The sequence below is a fragment of the Chiloscyllium punctatum genome, chromosome 17 (assembly GCF_047496795.1).
Source record: "Chiloscyllium punctatum isolate Juve2018m chromosome 17, sChiPun1.3, whole genome shotgun sequence".
NCBI lineage: Eukaryota > Metazoa > Chordata > Chondrichthyes > Orectolobiformes > Hemiscylliidae > Chiloscyllium > Chiloscyllium punctatum.
This window is the reverse complement of record NC_092755.1, coordinates 103162760-103186565: the sequence shown is the minus strand read 5'-3', so window position 1 is coordinate 103186565 and position 23806 is coordinate 103162760. Positions and strand designations below refer to the sequence as shown.

Sequence of the window (23806 nt, the reverse complement as noted above, 5' to 3'; positions counted from 1 at the left end):
GAGTGCAACCAAGATTGATTCTCGTGATAAGAGGATTTTCCTATGAGGAAAAGTTGCCTGGAGTTTAGAAGAATGAGAGATGATGTCATTGAAATTGAAAAGATTCTGCCAGGGCTTGGCTGGGTGAATGGTGTGAGGCTGTTCTGTCTTGGAGAGTCTAGATCTATAATTTATAGTCTGAGAATATAAATTCTCAGGGGGCTGACCATTTTGCATTGAGATGGGGAGAAATTCATAGTGTCACTCTTGCTCTTAATTGTAATATTTTTATATTAAATAATTGGCAAAGAACTTAAAAATTATTAAAAGGAGAAGTGATGTGGACATTTGTTTTTGGTATTGCACTTACCATAACTGTAAGGAATGAAAGCCATCCTTTGAAGGGAAACAATCAATAATACAGCCTACACAGAGGTTTCTGATTACTTGGATTATGATTGGTTTGAAGATGCAGCACTAACTGTTCATAGACTTGATTGACTGATTAATTCAAAACTAGACAAGTCAACTATGATTGGTCAGAGTATTGTCATGAGGATGCAGCAGGATTAGTTGTCTCCAGAACTCTTTCTCATTGAAAACATGCAATGTATTGTCATATTCCTATTGTTTACAAAGAACAGGGCTTGTGCATGAATAATGTAGCTTTAGCAACCACAAATTCATCACACAGTGCGTCGGATCAATAATTTTAAATTGGTTTCCAAACTAACTATTAGCATGTTTAGGATTACAGTATTTAGTGAATGTTGTCCATTAGCAGCATCACGTCATTGTTGGACATAATGTCTATGTTCTGAGGTTTGTGAGCATGTTTTGATTGAGCAGAGTTGCTGCATGTTGTAAACAGTACAAGGAACATGTTTGATATGGTCTGCCAGTTAATAGAGTATAGATGGCTTACACACCTGGCATCACACTGGCACTGAAACTCATAGCATATTAGTGCTTTGTCTGTTAGGTAGAGTGTATTTTTGACTTGCCCGTAACATACTGTTAATGGATAAAAACACGGGTGTTTACTGCAAAGTAGCATTTGTGACTGGCTTCACCTGTTGCTCACATTCTTTGAGACACCTTCCCCTTCCAGCGTAAAATGGGGTCGACTAGCCACCTTTCAGGGCTAAATGAGAGTTTCAAGTTACTCTCCACCCAGTTCACACAGCTGAACAGCCACGCTGCAGGGCTAGTTACAGAATTGTGTGCTGGACATATTTAGTGATCACCAAGTGACTAGTTTGGAGTTATTGATCGAATTTGCCCTCATGGCTCTTTGTAATCATACATGGATTGCCCTAGGCTCAAAGAAATGACATCCCTTTACATCTATCATGTATGATTGATGAAATCTTGATGTCTAGATTCAGTGATTAAATACATATTCCTTTTGAAATGTTACTGCTCCGTGGCCAGGTGGTGGCAAGCTGAATTGATGCATTAAGACAATACGAAACATTCACACAGGGCAGACAATGCCCGCATCAGCTGGGCCTTGGGGATTTGTGATTTAAATTTGCTTCACTGCATTTCTAAAAGTTCCCTGGATAGATGCCGGATGTGAAAAAAAAGTTTAGCATGTTCCAGGAAGGGAAAACAAGCGCCAAATGTTAACGCGCGGCAGAACTGCATTTTAATCTGGGGAACTCTCTGCTGGTGGTCTGTGTGATTGGAGTTTAAGGAATTCAGGAGAGTGAATAGCGCCTTCCCACTGGTGAAGGAAGAAAGCTCCATTGATTGACGTTAGTTGTGCCTGTCAGTGAGGAGGGAGGGAAGGGCGGGGGGCTCCTGGGGGAGGTCTCAGCTCACGGGCCAACAAACAGATCTGGTGACATGTTGTACCAGTTTACATTGAACTCCGGATCGAATTCTTCAAGGGCATTGTATCGGATTTGCCCGAGTTGGAGGAGCGATTGAAAGTCACAATGTGCAGGAGGAGGGCAGTTCGCCGGTAAAGGGACAGGTGAGGTCCGGAGAGAATTCAGCCTGGATAGCAGGAGAGCCCAGAGGCACTGCCAGCCTTACCAGGGGGCACACTGGGAGCTGCGGCAGCCCCACTGACAAAGCAAGGTAAACCTTAAATTTGTTTCAACATCAGGCAGTCGCTGTGTGCGGGCCGCCTTCACCGCTGTCTCAGCACACAGCACCTTCATCATTTATTTAGGGCATTTCAGTACAAATGTCTACGCTGAAGTTACGCCTCGATGCCCCTTGCAGTCTCGGCGTATTTCTAATGTCACTCTATAACAGTGCATGTGTTCATCGCTCGATACAAAACACGGGCTTTGTCACTTCAAATGGTCACATTGAAAATAACTCAAAATGGAATGTATTTACAGCGTAGATGGTCTCGATATCGCTTCGGAGCAGCTTTCCAAATGTAATGTTGGAACATTATAACCTGGACACTGCTCTATTTCTCTATTTCCGAGACCCAGCCCTGACCAGAGTCAGTAAGTGAGCTGCTCAGTTCTGGTCACTGCGCCTTAACGGGAAGAAATATTGGCGATCAAAGCGCTCACAAGGAACAAGGTTCACCCTCCACACAAACGCGGAGAGGGCTGTCTCGAACCCGCAGTTAAACTGTAACGGGCATCTTTTGAAGAGAATACCAATGAGATGGGTCTTCATAGAGCCACAAAGATAATAAATTGAATAATCTGAACCCAATATTGCCAGCCATTGAGACAACTAAACGGAGAACAGGGGAATCATATTTAAATTCGCCAAATTACCTTTTGTGACGGAGATGACTAAAGAACCCTTCAGCCCGAGTCAGCAGGTAGGAGCTGTCAGGGAAGAGCACGGGGAGGTCCTTGATTTGTAAATTGAGGCGCACACAGTGAGAGGGGGGAGAGAGAGTGAGGTAGGAAGAAACACTTCCCTTTATATGAGGTGTCGGATATGGGAGAGGGGATGGACTTAAGGCAGAGGGTTTCGATGGGATTTAATGAAAAACGGTTGTTTTGTTTCTTCCCAAGAGGGTGGTGGGTATCTCACTGTCTGAAAGAGCCCACCCCCATTGCTTTGGAGCATTTAGACGAAAGAATCATAGCGAACAAGGCTCCAGAGCTGGGAAATGGGACTGGAGCAGATAGACACTTAATGAGGGGCCGAATGGACTCTGACAGAACTGATGGGGAGGATCAGCTAAAGAGAAAAAGGGGGGAATGTTTGAATCGCGGTTGGGATTCCGCCCAGATTTGGGAGGCTGATTGTTTTGCCCTGAGGGTTTTTCTCTGTGAAAAGGCCGTGTGTGACATTGGAAAGTTCCTAACCATGTCTCCCGCCTGTCACTGGGATGGACTCACTCTGAATACTGACACACTGCTGCAGGCTGTTCTGGTGCTGTCTCCCGTCTAACCGTTCCAACTCTGCAGAAAGTGGAGAGACTTGTGCTCTCTCTCTCTCTCTCCTTATCTTTCTGTCTGTCTCTCTGTCTCTCTCTCTCTCTCTCTGCCTCTGTCTCTCTCTCTGTCCCTATCTCTGTCTCTCTCTCTGTCCCCCTATCTCTGTCTCTGTCTCTTTCTCTGTCCCCATCTCTCTGTCCCCATCTTTCTGTCTGTCTCTCCCTCTCTCTGTATATGTGCCGGAGCTTTATTCTCGCTAGCGGGTGGGGGGGGGGGGGGAGGGTGCTGGTTTGGGAAGCGGTGCTAATGGTCGCCTCATTTTAGTCGGACCGCTCATTACTGACATTGAAGGTGGGTTCCCATGACTCGGCTTTTCCTCCTCAATCCCAAACAAACACAGGGGCAGAGAGATGTTCAGTCCCTTGGATCCGCTGCTTTAGATACAGTGTGGACGTATAGTGTGAATCCGTGTGATTACAAGTTGCCAGTGAATACTGCAAGTTGGAATCGGGCTGAACAGGCCAGTCAACCGGTGAGGACAGAACAGGGAAACGGTCTTTCGGCCCATTGTAACTATAGATCAGAGCGTGTCCTTACCGGAGAACCGTGGGCAGGAATAACACCAACTGGACAGCAACCGGTACTGCTCCCACCAAGATTCAGAAACTGTCCTGTCTAGTCCCACAGCCTTCCACTTCAACACCAAGCTCCCAATCTCCCTCCGCTCTGATTTTCAAAAGACAGTTCCTACTAGAGCCAGGAAAGAAAGAATGAAGAATTAATAATCTGGTATATATTGTCTGGTTTCCTAACATTGAACATGTGTCTCTTCTGTAATGTGGGTGCGCTGCTCCAGTTCGTGTGGTTTGTCCAGCAGGACCTGTCTGTGTCAGGGACAATGGAAGGAGGATGGGTCAGGGGTTTTGGAGAGAGGTGTGCAGTCACTCAGTTCAGCTCAGGGGCACTAGGATCTGGGCCTTTCTGACGTGTTGCTGCCTTGTTTACGTCTCCTGGTGACTCCAGTCTGTGTGTCCCACTCTGCTGCGGGCGCCCCGGAATGGGGAACTTGTCAATAGCGCGGCCCTGCACTTTACCCTCGTGTTCTTCTCTCTGTTCTGCATGGCCAGGGCACGTTTGGACAGCAAAGCCCGGGCGCCGGCGGAAGGACATGCCTCCCAGTCCTCGCTTCTTCAAGCTGTGATCGCCCCATTCATGGTAAGACATTCTTGGGGCACCTCAGCGCCCCGCTTCAGATGGCCACCTTTCAGTAATTGTTTACCCCACCTCAACTTCCATTCGGAAAAAAAAACACCTGTCCTTAAAAATAAAACACACAAAATATTCTGGGAAATGAATTTGACGAGTGGGGTTGATTTCAATACGAAATAGTAAGGGTGTGGGGCAGGGGAGGCCTGAAACCTCCACACAGCAAAAATTTGTCACCGATTAAGGGAAATAGGGAATGCTTAAAACATGCCTCTCAGTGAGCGGATTGAATTTCACTTTTTAAGTGAACAACTATTTTGGAGATGCCTGACATCAAGCATAGAGCGTTGGACCCGCGGACAGTAGACAGGGTAACTGCTGGTTGAACACATTAAGGACTTGCCGTGGTTTTACCAGGATGGTCTATACCACTGTGTCCCCCTCATGGTCTACAGCTTTAGAATCCCAACAATTTGGGAGCAGGCCCTTCGGCTCAACAAGTCCACACCGACCCTCCGAAGAGTAACCCACCCAGACCCATTCCCCCCTACCCTATAACTCTACATTTACCCCTAACTAACTCACCTCTCCCTCACATCCCTGATTGCACAGTCACCCAAGAATGGAATCGAAACCAGGTCCCTGGCGCTGCTAAGCACCGAGCCACCACTTTCTTATCCGTATCTGTGAATTAAAAGGCCACAGTATATAAAAGTATAGGAGCAGAATTAGCCCAGAGTTTGCTACACCGTTTGATTATGGCTGATATGTTTCCTAACCCCATTGACCTGCCTTCTCCTAACCCTTGATCCCCTTACTAATCAAGAACTTATCCAACCCCGTCTCAAATGCACTCAATGTCTTGGCCTCCACAGCCCTCTTCAGCAAGAAGTTCCACACATTCACGACCCACTGGCTGAAGAAATTCCTCATGGTACCTCGCCCCCAACAATGTTTTGTAATGATCATTATCTTGTTCTACTAGGTATTTGATCCTGTAACGCGTTTCACAATGTTACCGCCTACACACCCCAACGGAAGGGGTCGATTAGATCCAATGAGCATCATCAGCACCGACCCTTCCTCTGACACTCCCACAAGGGCTTGTTGAATAGTCATGAGCACCCCCACCCCCAGTTCTTCATGGAGAAAGGCACTGAGACCGGCGGGGACACCCTGTGTTGTCATCAGGCACCAACCGGGGATGGGAGTGGTTTTCTGTCGGGGTTCCAGATTGGCGGAGCCCTAAAGCTACCCTTTGGGTACAGCACTGACGTTCAGAACGCTCTCCAGGCAAAAGCACAGTCCTCCCAGTTTGGTGGGAACTAACCTCAAATCCTACAGTTTAAAGAATTGAGGGGAGAAAAAAAACTTTCAAAGGGAGCAAAGTGACTCTGTAAAACAAAGTGTTGGGCATGTGGCGGCACGGTGGTTCGCACTGCTGCCTCACTGCACTAGGTTCAATTCCAGCCTTGGGCGACTGTGTGGAGCTTGCACATTCTCCCCGTGTCTGTGTGGGTTTCCTCCCACAGTCACAAAGATGTGCAGGTTCGGTGAATTGGCCATGCTAAATTGTCCATAGTGTTAGTCAGAGGGCAATGGGTCTGGGTGGGTTATTCGGAAGGGTCGGTGTGGGCTGGTTGGGCCGAAGGACCTGTTTCCACATTGTAGGGAATTTAATCTTTAAAAAAGGTGTATTATTGCTGCGTTTAATTTTGCGATTATTATTAAAATATATCAAAAAGCACCCGTTTAAATACTTCTTTTCCATCCAGTGTTTTGTCTGTATGGCTGCCACAGGAGTTGGCGGTTTTTTTTTGGACACGGGATGGTGTTGTGAGGTTCATTTTCCCAGAGGTTCTGCTTTCCCAGATGTTTTAGTTTGAGACTCCGTGTCACCAACACCAAAAAAAATGACATCGGCTGAAGAAACAAGAGCAAGATTTGGGGTTCTCTTCTGTAAGACTGTTAGGAAAAGCAGATACCGTGGGGTGGGGAGTTAACCCTTGGATTAACATTTTAAAGCCATTGTTAGAACATACTCCTCCGGGGTCAGGGCAGCATTTCGTGGAGAGCGAGAGCAACAAGAGTGTCCACGCTGCAGGACCTTACCCCATCTGAGTTTGTTTTATCAGATTTCGAGAGATCCCACATAATTTTGTTGTTGGGTGAAAAAGGGAAGCCCAAGTTTGGGGTGGGGAGGGGGCGAGGGGGGTAACGGGGTTTCTTTTTAATGAAGGGAACCTTGAGTCAGACGGGGAAGTCTCCTTCAGTGAGTGTCCCGAGGGACAGAGGGCGCAGCTCCTGGGATGACCGGCTCTCGGGAACTCACGGCGTCGACTCGGAATCGAGCGGAGAGCCGATCCAATTGGCGGGCCAGCTGCCTCGCCTGACACCCAGAGCGGGGACAAGGAGCGGTAGCACAGACAGGACAGGCTGCTGCTGCTGCTGGGGGAGGCCCCGGTGCTGTGTGCTCACCTCCTGGCGCCGGCTTTGGGGAGAACCTCTCCCACCTCCCCCCTCTCCCCCGGATCGATTCTGCAGGGAGATGGGACACAGGCGACTGAAGGTGCGAGGCGCAGACGCGTCCATCTCGCTGCGCGGGTTCAGCTGCATGGCTTCCAAGACCCTAACCTCCGGGCTGTCCTCCTTTCAGCAAACAGGCAAGGGTCTACTGCAGGTCATGCTGAAGCAGGGGAAGCAATGGAAGTCGATGTGCAAGGGGCTCGTCCTGGGGACTCTGCTCACCACCTGCATGATCCTGCTGTACTCGTACGCGGCACCTCCTCACCAGCTCAGCCTGCAGGAGTAAGTCTCTTTCACTTCACTTTGCACTTTAAAATGATATGAACAGTGCGTCAGCTTTGTTTTGAATTGGTGAGACTGAACGTTTCTGAGAGGCAGTCCATTCCCTCTGAAAGAAAACAAAACCTTGCACTTTACTCATTTTTTCTCAACACGATCAATGAGTGGCAGTGTATCCCTCTGTCCAGGGGCTCCTTTGGAGGTTCTTATTAGATTACTTATAGTGTGGAAACAGGCCCTTCGGCCCAACAAGTCCACACTGACCCTCCGAAGAGTAACCCACCCAGACCCATTGCCCTCTGACTAATGCACCTAACACTACGGGTAATTTAGCATGGCCAATTCACCTGACCTGCACATCTTTGAACTGTGGGAGAAAACCCACGCAATGTGCAAACAGTTTATTGCCTGAGGTGTGAATTGAACCCGGATCATTGGTGCTGTGAGGTAGCGGTGCTAACCATTGTGCCACCGTGTCGTTCTCTTCATCTCGAAGATGATCAAGAGAACGCTCTTCCGCCAGGTAGGTTTGTGTCGTTCAAGGGGTGTTCCTGCGTTTTCAACTTGTTAGCTCAGTGAAAATTCCAACATTAATCAACTCCAATCAGAAAATTCCAATTCTGATTACCGCGATACACAATTCCTAGTTCAAAAACACAGCTCCGAAAATGAGCAAATGTAATACGGTCGGCAGAAGTGACTGGAGATCAGAGTCTAGACCAGAGTGGTGCTGGAAAAGCGCAGCAGGTCAGGCAGCATCCGAGGAGCAGGAGACTCAACGTTTCGGGCAAAAGCCCTTCATCAAGTTCCTCGGGTGCTGCACCACTTTAATCTTTAAATGTAATGCGGTGCTGAGTCCCAAGAATGAGATGCCATTTGTACAGCCTAGAACAAAAAAAACAACAGACACTTTCACAGAAATGTTATCGAACAACATTTATTACGGACTCACGAGATGATGAAAACAGGAAATGCTGGAACACAGCAGGGTTGCTTGCATCTATGGAGATGGACACAGTTAGGTCTTTGTTGATCTGTTGCACCGTTAATATGTGGGAGCTGGTGGAGACTGGTGTGATCACCAAGAACATATTTTCAAAAAGTGTTGTTTTCTGGAGGAACTTGGGCTGCGAGCTGATGAGTTAGGGACCCCGTGACACGTCAGGCTGGAGGAGAGGTAACTGAACATTGTGTTTCAGGAGACAATCACACCCCTTGGATTGATTATTGTAAACCACATTTGGTCGCTGGTCAGGGACAGGAAGGTGTGACTGAGACTGAGGCTGGTATTGAGGCACAGAATTTAGCTTTGGAGAGCCACAGTCCTTGTCCAATAGACAGAAGGTTCTTGCTCTTAGTGTGGACTAGGACATCACAGCACCTTGGTCCAAAGTGCAGTTCTATCAAGGGAAGGGGGGAGGGGGCGGGGGAGAGAAATGTGGTAGTGATAGGGGACAGTATAGTTAGGCTAACAGATATTGCTTTCTGCAGCAAAGTTGGAAAATTCCAAAGGCTGTGTTGCCCACCTAGTGCCAAGGTCAGGGACATCTCTTCTGGGCTGGAGTGAAACTTGCAGTGGGAGGGGAAGGATATCGTTGACATGGTCCATGTAGGTACCAATGACACAGGTAGGACTAGGAAAGAGATTCTGCTGAGGGATTACAAGCAGCTTGATGTTCAACTAAAAAAAGTAGAACCACAAAGGCTTTAATCTCAGGATTATTCCCTGAGTCATGTGCAAATTAGTATAGAGTAAATAGGAATAAGGAGGTAAATGCATGCCACCAAAATTGGTGTGGGTGAAATGGGTTCCCATTCATGGGGCACTGGGATCAGTACAGGGGAAAGAGAAAGCTGTTCAACTGGGACAAGCTTCATTTGAGTCAAAACGTGTGGCGCTGGAAAAGCTCAGCTGGTCAGGCAACATCGGAGGAGCAGGAGAGTCGACGTTTTGAACATAAGCCCTTCATCAGGAAATGTCCTGATGAAGAGCTAATACCCAAAACATTGACTCTCCTATCCTCCGATGCTGCATGACTGGCTGTGCTTTTCCAGCGCCAAATGTTTTGACTCTGATCTCCAGCATCTGCAGTCCTCACTTTCTCTGGGCTTCACTTGAACCAGGCTGGAAACCAGAGTCTTGGCAAAGTGTATTACTAGGGCTTTGAACTAAGTAGTGGAGGGGGAGGGCTCAATTGAAGCAAGGTATTTTAAAAATCAAAAAGAAACGAGAGCAGGGATGCAGAGTAGTGAAAAGGTGAATGATAATTGAAGTATGACAGGGAAGGGCTCGAAAATATGTGCAAACAAGAGCAGCAGAAATTAAAACTAGAAAAACTAATAATGATAAAATGTTGAAGGCTTTTTGTCTGATTGTGCCAAGTATTTGTAAAATGGATAAAGGAGCTGACAGCACAGGCAGAAATACATGATAAGCTATTATGGAGATGTGGTGACACAGTGACCATGGCTGGCAACTCTATATTCAATGTTCTGAAAGAATACACGGCAAGGAAAAGATTCTGGGCTAGCTTTGTTAGTAAAGGAAGGTGTCAGTGTGGTGGAGAGAAGTGACATATGTGCAACAGATTATGATGTGGAATACGTTTGGCTGGAATAGCAAGTTAGCATGCAGGTGCAGCAGGTCATTAAGAAAGTAGATGGAAATTTGGTCTTTCTTGCTTGTGGGTTGGAGTTTTAAAAATAGGGAAGTCTTGTTAAAATTCTGTAGGGTGTTGGCAAGGTTGCACCGGGAGTACACTGCGATATTCTCTCTAAGCTGCACAGCTGCTCCAAGGATCTACGTACACCATTAAGCGTGCTGACATTGTTCCCAGCATCGACTTCAGCTTTCAGAAGTTGCTGCTACTTGAGATCTGAGCAGGGGAAAACAAAATTTAGAGGGAGTACAGAAATTGAGTAAAGTTTTGATTCCTGTATTTAAGGGAGCATATCACCAGGCTGAACGGCTTGTCCTATCAAGAATGGCTAAACAGGTTAGACTTCTATTCATTAGAGTTTAAAATAATGAGGATTGATAGGTGTTCAGAAATGGGCAATCTCAAATGAGGGTACATTGTTACAAACTAAGTGAACACTCCTTTAAAACTGGTGGAAAGGAATTTCTCTTCTGAGAGCAGTGAATGACTGGAATTCTCTATTCTAGTAAATTGTGGATGTTAGGTCACTGAACGTATTTAAAGAGGAGGTGGATATATTTTTAAAATATTGGAGAGTTAAGGGCTATGATGAGCTGGCATGAGAAAGAATTTGAGGCCTGGGGCAGATCAACCATGATCTTATTGAATGGTATGATAGGCTTGAGGGACTGAATGGTCTAATTCTATTTTTATGTCGTAGGTTCCAATGTTCTTTCATAAGAACGGAGCTATTAGGATTGACAACCAAAAACATGGTCAAAGATGTAGATGTAGTGGAGCATTAGAAAGAAAGAAAAGAGCTAAAGAGGCGGTGAAGCAATGAGCTTTTGGGAGAATATTCCAGAACTTTAGACCTCTGTAATTGAAGGCAAGGCTGCCAATGGCAGAGCAATCAAAATTAGTTCCAAGATTTGGAAAATGCAGAGATTTAAGATAGTCATTGAGTTGATCAACCAGGCAATGGAGGTAACGAAGAGCAAGACCATGGAGAGACTTTAAAACAAAGATGAAGTTTTAATATTGAGACTTTACTAAACCAAGAGTCCACAAGTTCAAGATGAAAAGTGAATGGAACTTGCTGCATGTTAGGAAAGAGGCAGCAGAGTTTTGTATGAGCTCAAGTTCATGGAGGCTGGCTAATGGGAGTACGGCTAAGTGGGCATTGGACTGGATGTCAAGAATTAATAAAGCCATGGTTGAGATTGTAGCAGCAAATGAACTGAAGTAGTGTTGCAGCTCGGCAATCTTATGGACGTGGACATAGCTGGTTTTGGTGATGGGGCTGGTTATGTGATTAAAAGCTCATCACAATGTCGACCAGGAGAACAGATTGTGAGCAGTCTAGTCTTCCTTCAGATGACAGCGTAAGGAATGGGATCTCATTAGCTAGAGAAACAAATTAGTGGCATAGACTGAATACAGTGATTTCAGTCTTCTCAATATTCTCTTGGAGGAAATTTCTACGCATCTAATACTAACGAATAAACAAACAGCATGATAAATTGGAGATATTGAGGGAGTGGAGAGCAGACATGATAAAGTAGATTCTGGATTAGTGGTGCTGGAAGAGCACAGCAGTTCAGGCAGCATCCAAGGAGCTTTGAAATCGACGTTTTGGGCAAAAGCCCTTCAAGGATGATAAAGTAGAGCTGAGTGCAATGTATTTCAAATGTTGCCAAAGACGTAGAAGGTAAATGAGAAATGGATGATGATTGGGGATGTGGGTGATTGGAGGACTGATTAGAGGGAATCCTTGGGAGATTCTATGGGTAACTGTGGGACTCGGCAGATGATGCTTTGTCTACAAATGGATAGGTAAGAATCAAACAAGGCAAGAGTGGCTGGCTGACATAGGAGAGGCATTGGAATAGGATTGTCATTAACAGTCTCAACACCTTTATACCTTAGAATCACTTGCTGTCTTAAATAATAAAACAAAGCAGTTCCCTATTACCTGGATGTTTTAAAATGTTATCTTTTTAAAGTTATAGTGGATTAATCATGTAGCATTTTCATCACAAAAGTTGTCTTCATCAGTTTTCTCACCACTTAATATTAGTGTCCATGCTTTCAATAAAAATAGGGAAACATTTGAGACGCAATCTTTCTTGTAAAATGGCTGTCTAATGTTGTGATATTTATATGCCGTTCCCTTACATTATGTGCCAAAACACCACTAGGGCTTAAATTCCTTTTCCTATATCTTTTCCATTGCATTTTATTCATAGTCTTTTTGAACTAAAATTAATAAAAGAAACAACGTGATGTTACAAATATATTTTTGGTCCAGTACTGTGTTTTAAATGGACTGCAGCATGAGTTACAGTTATTAGCAAATACAAAAGCAAGATATTTTACAACAGGAACAGTAGCTGGTCAATACTTGACACAATGCATAAAATACAGATGAACATAAACAATGGTAACAAAGCATATTTATGTAGTGCATTTAAAAATCCCAAAGCTGTTCACAAAAGCGTAACCAGATAAACATTGATACTAAGCCAAAGAAATAAACCAGTGACCAAAGGTTTGATCAAGGAGTTAGGTTGTATGGATACTCTCAAAGAAAGGTAAGACAATGAAATATTTAGATCAGGAATTCCAGAGTCCTTTTCATTAAAATAAAAGAACATAGATAAGAAAAATGCAATGGAAAAAAAATTGTCAGCTAGAACAGTGGTGTAGTAAAGGGAGTTGGAAATTCACAAATGTTGGTCTTGCACTGTAGTGTAAATCCATAATTAGCGTTAGTGTTTGTGCAAAGCATGAAACACTTTGTAGAATACTAAAGAAGCTTCAGTGCTTGTAAAGCCTTACAAAATAGCTCAACTGAGCTTGTTATTTCAACTTGGAACTGGTTTGATGTTGTTTACAAATATATGTAGATGGAGTTCCAGGCAACTGCAATGAGCATATTTTTAGAGTCTTTGGTTAGACCACCACTTTCTTTTAAACTAAATCTGAGCTTTCATGATAATTCCAGTCAGCTTATGGTATGTCAATTTGATCCATTGTTCTTCTACCGACTCTGAAAAATTATCCAGTTAGCAATTCCCCAGTCCTATGATTCTTGCCCTGCAGTACTGCAAATTTTCCACCTCAAGTATTTATTCAATTCCCTTTTGAAAGCTACTTTTGAATCTGCGTCTATCACCCTTTCAAGCAGATCATAACAACTTGCGGTGTTGATAAAAAAAACTCCACCTTTGCCTCTTTTGCCAATTTTACCAATGAGCTCTGGTTATCAACCCTTACGATACAGAAACAGGTTCTTCTCACTTCTCAAAAAAACTTAATAATTTTGAACATCACTCTTAAATCATCACTTAATAGTGTCTGCTTGAAGGGAGCAACTCCAGCATTTCCAGTCTTTCCATTTAGTTGAAGTGCCACATCTAGGGATTTACCATTCCTGCAAATCTCCTCTGCACTCTCTTTATAAGGCATCCTGTCTAGGGTATGGTGCCCAGAACTGGACACAAGATTCCTTCTGGGGTTTATCCAGTAATTTTCAAGGCTCAGTATATAATATCCTTGCTTTTGTATTCTGTGTGTCTTGTTGCAGCCAAGAATCCTGTATATTTTTTAAACAACCATCTGAACTTGTTTATCAAAGATTTTCCACACCAGTTCTTATGATTTTATCGCAAGAGGCAGGATTTTGTGGTAAAATGAATCAAGCTCATAAGGCCGCTCTGAAATCTCAGGACTTTTATAAAAATGTATTTATCTTGGGATAAGATTGAAGGGAAAGTGATGCGGCCGTCCTCTGCTATATGGTGTTGTCTGAGCAGAAGCCAATTATCTCGGTGCTGAAAGATGAGTGGCAGAGAAGGGGGGGATTTCCTTGGTGGTATAGCCTATTATCTCAGACCTGCTCTTCTTATTCCACTTCTCCTCAAGTCCTATTCGCTTGGCCAAATTTCCCACCCATTCCTTTGTGTTGCTCATTTTTGTGGTGCCTCCTGTGAAATATTCTAGAATAATTTTTTCCATCGTAAAGGTGCAATAGAAATTTAAGTTGTTGTTGTCCTCCAGTTTAAACCAGAAGGCAATGTTTTATGCAGTCTGCTGGTTTATTTGAATAAAATGTTTCTGCGTTATAAAAGATTCTTTGAATATAATTAAAAAGGCAGAGTTCATGAAATTTTCCACAATGTTTAAAATCTTCTACCGTGAATATCATGTAGACACTTTGAATTAAAGTTGAAAACCTTAACTGCTACATTGTCAACAATCAGTAAGAGTCGAAAAGTGTGGCGCTGGAAAAGCACATCAAGTCAGGCAGCATCAGGAATGATGAAGGGCTTGTGCCCAAAACGTCAATTCTCCTGCTTCTCGGATGCTGCCTGACCTGCAATGCGTTTCCAGCGCTACACTTTTCGACTCTGATCTCCAGTATCTCCAGTCAATGAGAGCCTTGTGAGTAGTTATTAGAAATCACACAGGAAGTGCCCATGTTTGTTCACTGTTCAGTGCCAAGCTAGTTTCTGTTGAGTCTGCATAGGGTGCTATATCAAGCATAAATCTGATTGCAAAACTCGATGGTACAGAAGGACCCTGCGTGTCTTGGGCACGTGGATCACATAAAGTTACTATGCAGCAACACCAAGTGAAAAAAAAGATACTTGGGAAGCTTTCATTTTCAACAAGGGGAATGGAATATAAACATCAGGAAGTTTTACTGTATCTGTATGTGGCCTCAGTTAGACCATACCTCTGGTATGTGTACAGTTTTGATGATCTTATTTGAAAAGCAAAATGTTTTGGAAGGAGTTTAGAGAATGTTCACTCAATTAAACCACTCACCAATATGATTCAGAATATATTGTCATTCCTTCCTTATTGCTGGATCAAAATCCCAGGCAATGTGGGTCTATCTACTGTACGTGGGCTGCAGTGGTTCAAGAAGGTAACTTATCATCACCTTCTCAAGGATAACTATGGATGGCAATTAATACTGGCCCAGCCAGCAATATCCCCATTCTCTGAGTGAATTTTTTAAATAAAAACTTACTCCTGAGATGATAAAAGGTTAAACAGGATAGCTCAATACCCAAGGAGTGGCCTTGGAATCCTTCCTGTGCTAGTGAGCAGAGTTTGGGAAAAATAAGTCAAGAATGTTTCCTGTCAGGTGAAGATTAGCTTACACAGTCATGTGGTAAGCATAAACCTTCTTGTGGTGCGGTGGTATGTCTCTAGTTCAAGTTCAGATGCGTGCCATAACATACCCGAACAAAAGAATCTGCATGATGGGGAAAGACTCCTTAAACCTTTAAAGTATATGAAGGTTTCATGATGTTAAATCACACCTGTAGGATCAGAAACAACACTTTTGATTTGTGTAGTCTTTGCATGCATTCCTTTATCTACGTAAATCATCTCCCAGTTTATTTCATCTAAACTCATCAGCATATCTTTCTATTTCTTTCTCCATCATGATTGTGTTCACGAGCTGAAATGCAATGGCTGTAATGCTGGCGGAAGTGGATGCAACAATAACATTCAAAGTAGAAATGGATAAATACTCGAAAGGAAAACTGAGAAAGAATGGGGGATTGTGATTAATTCAATAGCTCTACGAAAGATTGGGCAAGGCCACAATAGGCTGAATGGCCTCCTTTATACTATATTATTTAACTAGGGTAAGGGGGTGTACCATTCTTTTAATACATGCAAGGATAACAGTAGTATTTTAAAAATGTACTCTGTATCACATCTTTAGATGTTTTAACAGGATTTTTGCAACGACCTACAATTTAATAGTCAATTGATTTTGGTTTATACTTGCAGAAAACGATAGCAGCTCATTCCTTTTATACTAAATCTCCTGATTTTATAGAGTTTGTCTTTTGATTTGAGGCAATGGGGTTGGTGTGTCTGACGCATGTACCCTCAGGTCTTTATGTTCCTATGCCTCATTAAACTGATACTATTTCCACAATATCTCTTATCATTCTTCCTCCCCCCAAAAAAGCTTCACAGTTCGGTTTTACACTGCATCTGCAATGTTAAATTATATTGCAACAGTTTCCATCAGAGAAAGGCAGAGTCAGTGGCATCACCACTAATTCACAATAATGTCTTGCATGGTTTTAAATGCCTTCACAAGGACACTGAGATTATTTGATGATGCACCGCTGCATTCATGTTGGCTTTACAATATCCAATTCAGTTGTTAATGCCAAATTAACTGTATTATTGTGTGTCAGCTTTGAGGTTGAGGCACTTTCCACATTTGAAGTTGCCTACCCCTCATCATGTTGTAAAATACTCATAAAAACCACAGTTTAATTAGTTTTGTTACTCACTGTTCCAGTCAGTTTTGTTTTGAATTCATTCACGGGATGTGGTTATTGCTGGCTGGACCAGCTTTTATTGCCCTGGGGGGCGGGGGGGGGGGGGGGGGGGGCAGAATGGTGGCTCAGTGGTTAGCACTGCTGCCTTACAGCACTCGGGACCTGGGTTCAATTCCAGCCTTGGGTGACTGCCTGTGTGGAGTTTGCACATTCTCCCCGTATCTGCGTGGGTTTCCTCTGGGTGCTCCGGTTTCCTCCCACAGTCCAAAGATGTGCAGGTCAGGTGAATTGGCCATGCTAAGTTGCCCATAGTGTTAGGTACATTAGGCAGGGGTAAATACAGGGTAGGGAATGGATCTGGATGGGTTACTGTTTGGAGGGTGGGTGTGAACTTGTTGGGTCGAAGGGCCTGTTTCCATACTGTAATTAAAACCACATTGATGTTGGTCTGGGTCTGGAGTCACATGGGCCAGGTTGGTTTCCCTCCCTACAGGACATTAATGAACTCGATTGGTTTCTCCTGACAATCAGCAACAATTTTACGGTCATCATTCGATTCTAACTTCCAGATTTTTATTGAATTCAAATTTCACTGTCTGTCATGGTGAGATTCAAACCCAAGTTTCTGGAACATTACCTGGGTATCTGAATTAATACACCAGATAATACCACTAGGCCATCATCACCCCACTAAAGAAAGAAAATACTTCAGTTTCAACAAATAATTACTTTGTAGTCGAGGGAGCGAATAGCGAAATCGGAGTGTATTAGAATAAATCAAGAAACCCATGGTTTTCTGTATTGTATGGGCAATAGTAAATAATTTTACAAATGTTAAGAAGGGTTTACAGCACTGAAAAGATTAGCAGAATGTTGAAAATTCTTGTATTCTACAGTTGTAATATAAGCAGTGTTTCTAACATATTTTGCCTTTCTTATTAGAATTCCTGTTCCTTATTCCTGCTCTTATAAACCTGCACATGTCAGGAATGTCCCCCGGATGAATGGCTCCCATTTCACCTCAGAGTTGAGCAAAATCTGCACCCCGAAAGAAGATATCATGTTCATGAAGACACACAAGACTGCTAGTAGCACTATTCTCAACATCCTCTTCCGCTTTGGGCAGAAACACCACCTGAAATTTGCTTTTCCCAATGGCAGGAATGATTTTTATTACCCATCATACTTTGATAGGAGCCAGGTGAAGGATTACAGGCCAGGCATGTGTTTCAACATTGTCTGTAATCATATGCGATTTAACTTCGAAGAGGTCCACAAGCTACTCCCTGAAGACACTATTTATTTCACCATTCTCAGGAACCCTGCACGTTTATTTGAGTCGTCTTTTCATTACTTTGGTAGCGTGATCCCATTTACCTGGAAAATAAGTGGAGAGGACAAACTGGCTGAATTCCTCAGGGAACCCAACCGATATTATGACCCAAGTGGTTTTAACTCCCATTACTTGAAAAATTTGCTATTTTTTGACTTTGGCTATGATAATAACTTGGATATCAATGATCCCAAAGTAAAGAAGCATATTAAAACTATTGATGAAAGATTCCATCTGGTGATGCTCCTCGAACATTTTGATGAATCACTTATTCTTTTGAAGGATGTGATGTGCTGGGACCTGGATGATATTTTATATTTCAAATTAAATGTACGAAAAGACTCCACTGTATCAAGAATGACTGGAGACTTATATGAGAAGGCAACAAACTGGAACAAAATTGATTCCATGTTGTACCAATACTTGAATGCTACTTTCTGGAAAAAAGTGGAAACATATGGGTTTGAACGCATGGAGCGTGATGTGGAAGAATTGCGCAGGCGCAATGATAACATGCAGTCAATCTGCATTGATGGTGGGCGCCCAGTGGATGCAAATGCCATTCAGGAGGCGTCATTAAAGCCATGGCAACCACTTGGTGAACGCTCAATCATGGGCTACAACCTGAAAAAGAACATTAGCAGAAAGCACAAGAAGCTCTGCAGGAAAATGCTCACCCCGGAGCTACAATATCTGAGTGAATTGGGAGTTAACCTGTGGATAACAAAATTATGGTCCTATATCAGGGATTTGTTAAAATGGTAGTTGGCCAGCTTTGAAATGTGATGGGTTTCATATTCATAACCCTGTCATTATGGCAGCTACGGGGAATAGCAGAACTTAATTATTGCCACAGACTACTCGACCTTCGGCACTGCGTTGGTGCCATTCTCGATTGCCCGTTGTTGCATGGCAATCATTCACATATGTAATATAGAGTTATCCTGGGGTATAGTTCAATGTTTTGCTTTGTTCTTCAAATTCCCGTTCGTAAAATTGTCATTAACTTGGAACTATATGCCCTACAACACAATGTTCTGCAAAAAAAGCTAATCCCAACTTCCAACTGCAATTATGATTTTTTTTGAAGGATCACATATGAAACAACTGTGAATTACAAGTAGGATCAGAGGAGTCAGAACCGTGACCAAGTGCTGAGGGATCTCTGATCAATGCCACCACGTGGCCTTGTGAACTATTCCTGAAAGGCAGCAATTGATTGCCTACTTGATGCTTGTCAAATATTATATGAATTACATTATGAATTTGTTATGCAGTATATTTACAAGGAAAGTCCTACTCACACTTAGAATATAGAATGTACTTTAAAAAACCCTAGTCTTAACTTTAAGAAAATCACACCTGCTTTTCAATATACTATTACAAACACAACCATGTTTTTAAATAGTTTCTGTGCATGACCATACCAATGGCAATTCTATGTCATTTCCAGGGTAGGAATCCTGTGCAATATTACAACAGTAAGATCATTTTTAGTCACTATGAAGTTCTCACAATTTGACTGAACAAAATGCAAGCTGGTGAATGTATAGTCCTTTAAATAAAATTTGTTTTTAAATATATATCCCATTCAATTGTAAAACTCTAAGTAATAATACGTTATGCTGAATGTTATTTTTATGCAATTTGGTTTGATGGGAATGTTCAGAATTGGCTGCATCTCATTATAATACAAAATGGTTGCTTCTTAACTTATATGCTACACTGAGAGCAAGATGAACTTAAATTCTATGTAATCAAATCTTTCAGATTTTCTAGGTGTTTGGTAATGGATGAGTTGGCTTAATATTTGGAGTAAATTGTCTTTTGAGCCTGTTGATGGTAACTCTCATTAATGTACGACAGGAGGGACCTTATTACTAATTGTTTCCAGCCTGCTCATATACAAACATTTAGCAAAAAGGCAGAATTTACTTTAATTTTTGCTTTATCCTTATGATAAGTTATCAGTCTGAAAAACAACCTCCATTTCCATATTGTGTCTTTAACCAGTAAGACATCCTAAGCACCACTCTTCATAGGAGCATACTCAGATGAAATTTTAGGCATATTAGCAGAGGCCAGCTTTATGTAAAAGTGAATTTTCTAGCCAGCAGGAAAGAAATCAACAGGCATGATTAGAAATGAGTTAAGCACATTTTTATGGCAGCACATTGAGAGAGATCTTTGTAGCCTATCCAGTACAGAATAAGATGCACGATGACACAAAGAAAAGAGTAATTTAGCTATACATTTATTGAACAAGTTTAAATCATTAATCAAGTAATTTGAGCTCTCTGAGTGCTGTGAACATATACAGGCACTTATTGCAACTATACTGAATTGCTTTCCATTTCTGTATTAACCACTCAGTTATTTGTCTTTTATTCAAAGACAAAGTTAGTAATTATTTGTAGATAACAATTGTGGTTAAAATGAGAACACTGTTGAAATTAATATAATTAGTGATGTGACAGTTGATTTAAAGTCATGAAAAGCTTTCACACAATCAATGGACCTGATGAAAGCTTGACCTCAACCCATATCTAATTATTCATTGTCATAAACACAGACCGCCCAAAAATGTCTCAAGTTCAGTTGTGGCGCCTGGACTGTGGATTCATTTAAGTGGATAAGGGAGAGAATATTAAATTCATTTACTTGTGTTTTGGGCTGCCACTTGTATGTCTCTGGTCAGAATTTGTTACTCTCATTATATCAACAGATTTCCCTAATCTTGATGTAAGCAATCTCGCTCTTTTAATAGTGCAGTATTTAAACATTAAGATAAGTGGAACATAACAAGAAGAGGTGGAATTATGTAGATTTGGAGGCAAATTGTCAACATTTCCATATGATTAGGGAGCCAAAAATATGGACTTTTTTTATTTTGATACTGAAAATCATAAGTTGCATTTATCATTTTCATAAGTAATATAGTACATTATCTTTGTAAAAATATAAATATATGGTGCTAATCAATGAAAACTACTATCTGTTCAAAAGTTAGATTATGTAAATATGTTCTACACTAGAATCTTATTTAATTAATACATGGAGAAGATGATATACTGTTGTAGTTGATGGCTGCAATGCAGTCTTAAAATGTAATGGCTGTACTGTATGGAGGTGATCCATAATTAAATATGTGTGACAAGGAAAAAAAAAAATCCCTTCATATGATCACAGTGGATCACAAAAGTACTAAGTGCCTTTCTACAAATATATTACACACACATAATATACATACATGTTATATACAGCTACAATTGAATCACAAAACATTATAGTCATTTTAGGAGTTCAATGTGCTCTATGTGTATCACTACATTGCAGCTTTTGATACTAAAAATCATTTTCACAAAGAGCTAACGCTCAAGATTATGCTTTGTCCCACCTGATTTGTTTTGACAGAAGATACTGCAATTGAGAAGCTTTTTGACAGGATCCCTTTAAGCGGTTAAAAATGCAAACACACAGTAGAACTGACTTACAAGAAGATAAGGATTGCATGTGATTGAGGGCCAAGAACAGTTGACAGTTGTATTGTGTTTGGATGGCTTATTTTTGTCAGTGATTCAATTTTTACTCACCCTTGCATTACCATTCCCTCATTTGGTGTTCAGTTCATCAAAATAGTAAATGTGTCCACTGTTTTCTTTTAAATGTGTTACTACATAATTGAATATTTTCACATCAAATTTCACATTCTATTCTTATGCGTTTAAAATATTTCACTTAACATTGCAGTAGGATAACAAACTGCAAGCAAATTTGCATTTGCAGCTGTTTGGGGAATTTGAATTGGTGAATCACTCACTTTGCCAACCAGATCTGAAATGTAGCTAATCTGCAGATCCCTACCAATGTCATAAAGAGAAAGGAAAAGAGGGGGTGGAGTTTTTGTCATGGCCTTAGCTAGCTTTTAAGTGTCCAACACTGCCACATATAAACCTTGACAAAGCTCTATTTAACACTCTGCAAACTTATTGCATCAATGGGCTTTTCAAACAACACATAATCAATTTAGTGATTTTTACAACAAACAACAACAACAACAATTGCTGGAAAAGCTCATCAGGTCTGACCGCATCTATGGAGAGAAATCAGAGCTAATGTGCTATTCTTTAAGAACAGCTAGTATGCATTTCAAAAAAATTATCGATGCCTTCAAATGAATTTTTTGACGCATCATATTATTTATTATCACAAATATTTAAATAGGGTTGTAAATATCACAAAATAAAAACTGAAAGAAATGCAGATGTTGTAAATCAGAAATAAGAACAGAAATTGCTGGAAAAGCTCAGCAAGTCTGGCAGCATCTATGGAGAGAAATCAGAGTTAATGTTTTGGGTTGAGTGACCCTTCCTCAGAACTTTAACTAAAATGTTAACTCTGATTTCTCTCCATAGATGCTGCCAGACCTGCTGAGCTTTTCCAGCAATTTCTGTTCTTATTTCTGACTTACAACATCTGCATTTCTTTGGTTTTTATTTTGTGATATTTACAACCCTTTTTAAATATTTGTGATAATAAACAATATGATGCGTCAAAATTCATTTGAAGGGATTGATAATTTTTTGAAATGCATACTAGCTGTTCTTCAAGAATAGCACATTTTGTAATTTTACTTTTGTGCACTGACTGTATCTATGGTTTAACTTTAATGTAAATACTAAAAGGATCTTGATTCTGTGAATGCAATTATGATTAAAATGCGAATACTGTACATCTGCTACAACACAGAACTGTAGTATAATTGCACTATAGGCAATATTTGTTTGATTTTCAAAAAGGAACAATGCCTGAAGTCAGCTCACCCAAGCAAACTGGAACTAATTTCTAGGGTAGTGAACATTTATTGTTGTGATTTTTTTTAACAAAATGCAAGACAAAAATAAAGGCTGTACTGGAAGGATACAGTCATAACAAAGCATAATTTACTGTTCTATATTGTATTTTCAAGCTTTCTTAAACCCCAACAAGTTGGTCAGTACAGAAGCGTTTCCCTTAGTTTTAACAAATACAAAAAGGTATGACTTGTACACCACATTTTAGAAAAAATAGGGAAGGTCCTATATTCTCTTTTGATGTGTTATTGTGATGATGGCATGTTAAGTGGACAATATTGATTTCATTTGACTTAAACATTTCATGAATGTAAATATCATTTCACACATGTGACAGTACAACCCACTATTTACCGAATTTGTTATGAGACATTAATTCTAATATCAAGCAACGATCTAACATATTGTTTCATAAAAGATTATTATAACTACACATTATTGATGTGAACAATTGATTGTCCCACATTTCGTTTGCTTTAAGATTTTAATTTAAATTTAAATTTTGAAGTCTTGTTTACTAATGAAAAAGAAACAGAGCTTTTTGCTTGTATCCCTCCAGTGCCCAGCATTCCTAAGAACTGCTGTATGATTTCATGACATAGCATGTAAACAGTATTAATGTTTGTGAGCTGCTACCGTTTAAGCACTTTTTGTTTGCATGTTGATAACAGTCTAACTTATTCAATAAAACAACATTTTCAACTCCAAGAGCTTTGTTATTTCTTTTATGGCGGTATACAATGTATATTTCTGTTAAGTAATTCTACAGAATATCTTAATTCCTGGTAAAGGAGCATTGTCCATTTTTCTGATCCCAATTCAATTACTATTCAAAGATTCACTAGTAAATGTACTGGATATTGCAAAACACCACATAATGATAGAAAGATCTCAGTGTGAAACCCCAAGTAATTCACATCAAGGTAGCAAAAACAATTTAATTAAGTCAAACATTGAAATATCAAGGATTGGAGGGTCAACCACAAAGCAATGATTTATGGTACTATTGACTGGTTTTCACTGCACAATAGCAACATAGCTTTAAATCAAAAACACAGACTGGTCTAAAGTGACTTCTGGAGGAGGTGGGAAGAGAGCGTCACACAAAATCACACAGTAGCTGATTTTGCACCTGAAAAATATGCAGCCGTCAATCAAAAATTTAATGCATTTCATCCAATTGTATTGTGAGAGAGAGTGAAAATCCAGTTTCAAGTCTCACCTGCTGTTGGAGGTGTGTCATAATATGCAAACAGGTCAATTAAAATAAATATAATCAGATCTTAGCTCTTAATGCATC

At 41.3% G+C, this 23806-nt stretch overlaps 1 protein-coding gene across 3 annotated transcripts; it reads left to right on the top strand.

The window, feature by feature from the left end:
• The first annotated feature begins 1819 nt into the window (after positions 1-1819).
• On the top strand, positions 1820-21873 carry gal3st1a (galactose-3-O-sulfotransferase 1a). Of its 3 annotated transcripts, XM_072588082.1 has the most exons (4): positions 1820-2067; positions 4475-4562; positions 7210-7361; positions 17263-21873. In XM_072588082.1, the coding sequence occupies exons 2-4, from the start codon at positions 4560-4562 to the stop codon at positions 18416-18418; spliced, it is 1311 nt and encodes a 436-aa protein (XP_072444183.1). In that variant the 5' UTR covers positions 1820-2067; positions 4475-4559; the 3' UTR covers positions 18419-21873. The 3 variants fall into 3 exon arrangements, with proteins under 3 accessions (XP_072444183.1, XP_072444184.1, XP_072444182.1); XM_072588083.1 differs by lacking the exons at positions 1820-2067; positions 4475-4562 and adding an exon at positions 6377-6512; XM_072588081.1 differs by lacking the exons at positions 1820-2067; positions 4475-4562 and having other exon boundaries at positions 6873-7361.
• Positions 21874-23806: the final 1933 nt, after the last annotated feature.

Bases quoted from the DNA above. Each gene is read 5' to 3' on its own strand.
- gal3st1a (XM_072588081.1), top strand. From the start codon at position 7,102: ATGGGACACAGGCGACTGAAGGTGCGAGGCGCAGACGCGTCCATCTCG. The intron at 7,362-17,262 runs GTAAGTCTCTTT...CTTTCTTATTAG, and splicing joins CACCAGCTCAGCCTGCAGGA to AATTCCTGTTCCTTATTCCT.